This window comes from Lampetra fluviatilis, chromosome 46 (genome assembly GCF_964198595.1).
Source record: "Lampetra fluviatilis chromosome 46, kcLamFluv1.1, whole genome shotgun sequence".
Lineage (NCBI taxonomy): Eukaryota > Metazoa > Chordata > Hyperoartia > Petromyzontiformes > Petromyzontidae > Lampetra > Lampetra fluviatilis.
Genome location: NC_136320.1, coordinates 6,826,516 through 6,834,473, shown reverse-complemented (window position 1 = coordinate 6,834,473; position 7,958 = coordinate 6,826,516). Strand labels below are relative to the sequence as shown.

The following is a 7,958-nucleotide window of genomic DNA, read 5'->3' as shown; positions in this document are numbered from 1 at the left end:
GTATGTTTGTGTATGTGTCTGTCTGAATGTCAGTCTGTATATCGGTGTGTGTGTCTGTGTGTGTCTGTGTCTGTGTGTGTCTGTGTGTGTGTGTCTGTGTGTTCATAGCTGCACTATGAACCTGGCGACCCGGGTTCGATTCCCGCTCACCGCCAACACCAGTGACGATTATCTGAACCGGTCCTGGGCCTCCCCTAGGTCGACTCAGCCTTAAATGAGTACCTGGTGCGGTGTGTAAACATCGTCATTGGGGAGACAAAGGCGGCCGGGCGTGGGTGGTGCTGGCCACCCACCCCCTCGTGTGCCACAGTGCCGGCCCTCTTTAGCCGCTCGCTAACAGCACTCTCGCCCTCAACATTAAGCCCGAGGCTCCACTGGGCAAATCAATATCAGCACCGGGGAGACAAAGGCGGCCGGGCGCGGGTGCGAACCACACGATCTCGACCTTCCCCGCCCCCCACCTGGTCCCTGGCTAACATCGCTGTCCTCCGAGCAGCCTGATGCAGGCGACACGCTCGGGAAGGGATCGAGGAGGAGGAGGAAGCAGCAAGAGCGTTGTCTTTGTGTGTGTAAGGAGGGGTGGGGGGGGTTACTGCTGGTGCGAGAGGGTTGATGGGTGGAGCAGAGTTGGTGGTGGTGGTGGTGCTGGTGGTTGCGGCGGCGATGTTGGTTTGGAAGCGTTGCTGCAATGGTGTGTGTGTGTGCGCGGTCGTGGTGTGTGGGGTGGTGGGGAGAGAGGGGGGTGGGTCTGTGAGTGTGTGCGTGTTATTGGACTTGCTGGCGTGCATGCCTTCTGTGGAGAGAGTGTGACCCCCTCCCCGCCTGCCCATGTGCGTGTGTGCGTGCGAGTGCGTGCGAGTGAGTGAGTGGGGTATAGGGGAGGGGGTCCCCGGTCTTAAGATGAACTCGATCAGTATTCGCCGAGGCTGGAATCGCAAGCGGTCGAGAACAGACGGCAATAACCGCTCCGAGGGAAGGGGGCGAACGACATTACGGACTTTGTGTTCTTTATCCAGCGAATGCGAGTTGCGGGAGGAGCTTAGGGGAGTTCGCCAGTTAAGAGCAACATAAGCTTAAGAGCCGACAAACGTGCAAAGACAACAACACTAACAACAACAATAACAACAACAACAATACGACTCTGCACCGTTAATCTCATCAACGCGATCGCCAGAAGACGGGACCTTCGTTGCGATTCGCCTCCGCGAAGTCTCGAGGAGCTGGGCCGGTGAATTAATGTTTTGTAGGCGATGTTTAGAATGTTCGTGAAATGTTCGACTTGAGTTGAAGCGAAGCGATAGACCGGCCGTGTGCGTGAGTGGTGTGTCCGCGTGTTTTTTTTCTTTCTTTTCGGTTTTTTTTATTTTGAAAGCCTTCGAGGAAATAACTTACGAAGCGTCTTGGACTTTGCCGGCAGACGTGAGTGACGACACGTCTTAAGGCCGTTCTTCACGAAGACACATCACACGCGTAGAGGTTTATACACAGAGATACATAGAGATACACACAGATAACACATACACACACAGTGGTACACATAGAGATAAACACAGAGATATACACACAGACACACACACGCAGACACACACATACACACAGAGATAGACATAGAGCAACACACACAGATATACGCAGAGACACATCGAGATACACACAGGTACACACACAGACACACAATTGTATACATTGAGACACACACACAGAGATACACACACAGAGGGCAGAGATACAGACACACACAGAGATATACCCAGAGACACACAGGTCACATACACACAGACACACACAGAGACACAGTGATATACATCGAGATACACACAGGTACACACACAGACACACAGTTGTATACATTGAGACACACACACACAGAGATACACACACAGAGGGCAGAGATACAGACACACACAGAGATATACCCAAAGACACATAGGTCACATACACACAGACACACACAGAGACACAGTGATATACATCGAGATACACACAGGTACACACACAGACACACAGTTGTATACATTGAGACACACACACACAGAGATACACACACAGAGGGCAGAGATACAGACACACACAGAGATATACCCAGAGACACATAGGTCACATACACACAGACACACACAGAGACACTGTGATATACATCGAGATACACAAAGTTGTATACATTGAGACACACACACAGAGATATACACACATACACACACGCAGAGACACACACACACAGAAATACATAGAGCAACACACAGATATACGAAGAGACACATCGAGATACACACAGGTACACACATAGAGACACAAATACAGGCATACACATACATAGGGGCATATATAAAGATACACATATACACAGATAGATAAATGTAGATATATACACAGATATAGAGTATTGCAGATTTAAAACACAAGGGGATAAATATAAAGTATTTAAATCAGCACAAAGACGTAGAGAGATACACAGAGACATATATTGGGAGATACACGCATGCGTATACACATGCGTACATGCGTATAGACAATACACAGACATGCAACAGTGATACTACACACACAACATGTGTATCACGTCAACACATACGCATTTAATTGCATGAGTTTGCAGATGGAAAATGAGGTCATGCCCATATCTTTGACAGACGGCACACACACATGAACCACGTACACACGTGCCATTGTGTGTGTGTGTCTGATGAACATACATGACATACGGCATACACACGTACACACACATACACACACGTGCACACAAATACAAAGATCCCCCGTATAGCCTGCACAGACTGTTGGGGGAAAGTGCCGTTAGCGAGCATCTATACACAAACACACACTCACGACGCAAAGTACACATCTGGTTAAAACATTGCAACACAAACACACACAAATATTCGTAAGCATACATTATACAAAATATATACTTTGTCGTTAAGTCATAGACTCTATAGGTAGCGATTAGGCGGAGAGACAATTCGCGTTCGACACTATGACCACTCCCGTGTACCCATGAGCGCGATCCACACACACACCTAGACACACACACACACACACAGACACACACACACACACACAGACACACACGTAGACACACAGACACACACGTAGACACACACACAGACACACACGTAGACACACACGTAGACACACATAGACACACAGACACACACATAGACATATATACACACACACAGACACACACGTAGACACACAGACACACATAGACACGTAGACACACACGGAGACACACAGACACACAGCCACACGTAGACACACGTAGATACACACGTAGACACACACACAGACACACACGTAAACAGATATACACACACACAGACACACACGTAGACACACAGACACACATAGACACGTAGACACACGTAGACACACACGTAGACACACAGACACACATAGACACACAGCCACACGTAGATACACACGTAGACACACACACAGACACACACATATACATATGTACACACGCATAGACACACAAATAGACACACATATATATAGACACAAACGTTTAGTAATTCACACATAGAGGCACACACATACACATAAAAAGATACCCCAAATAGCCTACACGGGTTGATGGGGCACGCACATAGACACACATAGACACACATAGACACACATAGACACACATAGACACACACACACACGGATACATACGCATAGACACACACGCATAGATACAACTACGTACACAAAGACGAACACACATGCATTTATACACAGACACAAACACATGCAGACATACGCATAGACACACAAAGACAGCCACACACAGAGACGTATACATAGACACGCATACATAGACACACATAGCTAGCGACAGACGTCACGCACAGACACACACACACGCGCACAGAAGACATACACACAGACACACACAGAGACACACAGAGACATACACACAGAGAAGACACACACAGACACACACACACGCGCACACACACAGAAGACACACACAGACACACGCACACACACACACAGAAGACACACAGAAAAACACACACAGAAGACACGCACAGACACACACGCACACACACAGACACACACACACACGCGCACACACACAGACACACACACGCACACACACAGACACACACGCACACACACAGACACACACAAACAGAAGACACACACAAGACACACACAGACGCACACACGCGCACACACGCACAGAAGACACGCCAAGGCAAAGATCCCCCGTATAGCCTGAGCCGGACTCCTGTTGGGGCGAGCGCAAAGACACAAAGATCTCGACTCGCCATGACGCTGGGTCGAGGCGAGAGGATGATCGACTGCAGCCCGGACCTGGACACGGATGACATCGACGTGGTGGGAGGTCCCAGCGGCGACGGCGACTCGGACAACCACGCCGGCAGCGACAACAACAACAGCAGCAACAACAACAGCAACAGCAACAACAACAACAGCAGCAGCAGCAGCGAGGGCGACATCGTCGTCGGAGCAGAAAGGTTCAGCGGCTCGTTCCTCGGGCAGACATCGCCCGGACAGGTCGCTCCCTGCCAGACCATCGTGGCGACACCCGCGGGGCAATCGTCGCCCGGCTACACCTCCTCCTCCTCGTCCTCCTCGTCATCATCGTCGTCGTCTTCGTCATCATCGTCGTCGTCTTCGTCGTCTCGCGGCGTCGACGTCCGACGTGGGACGTTTGGCGGCGTCCCGTGCGTCGGCAGCGACGGTGGCGATGCGAGCAACAGCCCCGAGTACAGCAGCAGCAGCAGCGGCGGCGGCAGCTGTGACGATGTGGCAGATGGTAGCGGCGGTGGTGGTGGTGCCGGTGGTGTTGGCGGTGTTGTTGTCACAACCGGTGCCGATGTCGGAGTCGAGGACGGCGGTCGCAGCGACGTCGACGACGAGTCACGACGCTGCGTCGCCTCCCGGCAGAGCGCCGTGGTGAAGCCTCCCTACTCGTACATCGCGCTCATCACCATGGCCATCCTGCAGAGCGCGCACAAGCGACTCACGCTCAGCGAGATCTGCGACTTCATCAGCGCGCGCTTCCCCTACTACCGACTCAAGTTCCCCGCGTGGCAGAACTCGATCCGCCACAACTTGTCGCTGAACGACTGCTTTGTCAAGGTGCCCAGGGAGCCGGGCAACCCCGGCAAGGGCAACTACTGGACCCTGGATCCCGACTCGGCCGACATGTTCGACAACGGCTCCTTCTTGCGCCGACGGAAGCGCTTCAAGCGGATGAGCGCCGACGAATACGCGTCTGCCGCTCACTTCGCCATCTCTGGCCTGGGTTACGTGCCTCATCATCATCATCAGCAGCAACAGCAGCAGCATCATCAGCAGCAGCATCATCAGCAGCACCATTACACCTTCTGCGCGAGCTCGCTGGGCGGTGGTCTGACTACACCGTTACGAGCGAGGAATCATCACCACCACCATCACCACCATCAGCAGCAGCAACAGCATCATCATCATCACGGCCATCGTCATGAGCAGCAGCAGCAGCAGCAAGGAGCGGTGTTAACCGCACCACCGCCGCTATTAGGACGCCAGGAACCTCCTCCACCTTACCCGCCACTCGCCTTGCCTCTCCTGCCACCGCTGGCGCGTCGCGAAACGACTCGCAGCTCCCCCGAGCGAGGGGACGCGGGCACCCCGCGCGCACCGCCGTCAGCCCCATCGCCGCCGCCTCCATCAGCTCCCACGCCTCCTCCGTCGTTCCCGGCGGTGACCTTCGACGGAAAGGAAGCCGACAGAGATGTGGTCGGGGCGACCAACGGGAACGGTGGTGGTGGTTGTGGTGGTTGTGGTGGCGGTGGTCAACCGACTGCCAAACCATCCTTCACCATCGACAGCATCATTGGCAAGGAATCTGACGCCAAGGTGGGACGTGTCCCGGAGCGCACTCGTCTGACGACGTCCCCTGGGTATGGGGGCTGCGTCGAGAAGAGACTCGTTTGGTACAAGCCGAGTTGACATCCGAGGACCCACAACGACCACCATCATCACCAACGCCGCCGCCGCCACACCTGAGTTCTACTCCTGAACGGGGTCTCCCTCTCTCTCTGGGTCAGTCAGTTGCCGCGTCTTGCCGAGGCGAGGTCTCACACACCCCGGGGGTTTGAGTTGGACTGTCAACATCATCACCACCACCAAAAGCCCTCCTGTGAGGCCGATAAAATAGGTAACAGCTTTGTGCGTGCGCAGACAGCAGTGCTCGCCCTACGGAGAGGATGCACCCCCCCCGCTCCCAGCCTCCTTCCCCGTCATGGGAATGGGGAATTTCCAGCACTGGCTGCGGACCCGCATACGGGGATGTAGTAACGCACAGTTAGTTCATTGGCCGCTCGAGTTTTTTTTGGGGACTCTTTGAAGATCATTATTTTATGTCGTCTCGAGCAAAACATCAGCAGCAACATCAGCAGCTCGTGCTAGAGACGACGAGGTTACCTTGCCAGTGCTACAGACGACGAGGTTACCTTGCCAGTGCTACAGACGACGAGGTTACCTTGCCAGTGCTACAGACGACGAGGTTACCTTGCCAGTGCTACAGACGACGAGGTTACCTTGCCAGTGCTACAGACGACGAGGTTACCTTGCCAGTGCTACAGACGACGAGGTTACCTTGCCAGTGCTACAGACGACGAGGTTACCTTGCCAGTGCTACAGACGACGAGGTTACCTTGCCAGTGCTATAGACGACGAGGTTACCTTGCACGTGCTATAGACGACGAGGTTACCTTGCCAGTGCTACAGACGACGAGGTTACCTTGCCCGTGCTAGAGACGAGGTTACCTTGCACGTGCTATAGACGACGAGGTTACCTTGCACGTGCTAGATACGACGAGGTTACCTTGCCAGTGCTACAGACGACGAGGTTACCTTGCCAGTGCTACAGACGACGAGGTTACCTTGCCAGTGCTACAGACGACGAGGTTACCGTGCACGTGCTAGAGACGATGAGGTTACCTTGCACGTGCTAGAGACGACGAGGTTACCTTGCCAGTGCTACAGACGACGAGGTTACCTTGCACGTGCTAGAGACGATGAGGTTACCTTGCACGTGCAAGAGACGACGAGGTTACCTTGCCAGTGCTACAGACGACGAGGTTACCTTGCCCGTGCTAGAGACGAGGTTACCTTGCACGTGCTATAGATGACGATGTCACCTTGCACGCGATAATCCACTGCTGCATGAGGACTTTCCCACGCCCGTGCGTGTTGTGGGAGGCTATTTGACCATACTTCACCACGCTGGTTAGTGCTGCTAGCGAACTGCGGGGATCGTACGTACAGGCGGGAGTCATAGAAGTACGGTACAGCGATGGATGCCCACCGCTTAACCCCGCCGCTGCCACCTATAGCAACCTGGTATGCATTATGGCATCACTACCACCAAAATCTATCCCCCGTATAGCCTGAACAGATGTTTGGGGCAAGTGCTGTGATCGAGTAGCACGTATGAAGGCCGGCACGGCACTCAAAGCGATGTGTACACACTGCGCCAGTGACTCATTTGCGGCTGAGTCGACCTCGGGGAGGCCCAAGACCGGTTCAGATAATCGTCACTGGTGTTGAGCGTGAGCGAGAATCGAACTCGAGTCACCGTGGTTCATAGCGCAGCGTGCCGGCCACTCCCCACACCATAATCCACCATCACCACCACCTTGTTGGTCTTAATAGGGGCTTGCTAACAGCACTTATCCCAATAAGCCCACACATTCAATCAACACCATCAGAAGCAGCAGCAACATCATCATCAGTTGCAGCATCGATACCAACTTTATTTGAGACATCATCAGCAGCCGCGGCTGGCCCATCATCGTCACTAGCAGACGTATCTTAGATCATCTTGATTTGAAGCTTTCGTGACTGCAGGAATCCATACTCTTTGGTTCTTTCGGTAAAGTCACGTAGGTAGAAAAATAAAATAAAACTAAAAATAATGTTTCACGACGTTTCGACCGCAACACAAGCGGTCA

At 53.0% G+C, this 7,958-nt stretch overlaps 1 protein-coding gene across 1 annotated transcript; it reads left to right on the top strand.

Moving 5' to 3' along the window:
• The first annotated feature begins 3,809 nt into the window (after window positions 1–3,809).
• On the top strand, window positions 3,810–6,316 carry LOC144947603 (uncharacterized). Its single transcript, XM_078876813.1, has one exon. It carries the CDS (start codon window positions 4,264–4,266, stop codon window positions 5,950–5,952), a length of 1,689 nt encoding a protein of 562 aa, XP_078732939.1. The 5' UTR covers window positions 3,810–4,263; the 3' UTR covers window positions 5,953–6,316.
• Window positions 6,317–7,958: the final 1,642 nt, after the last annotated feature.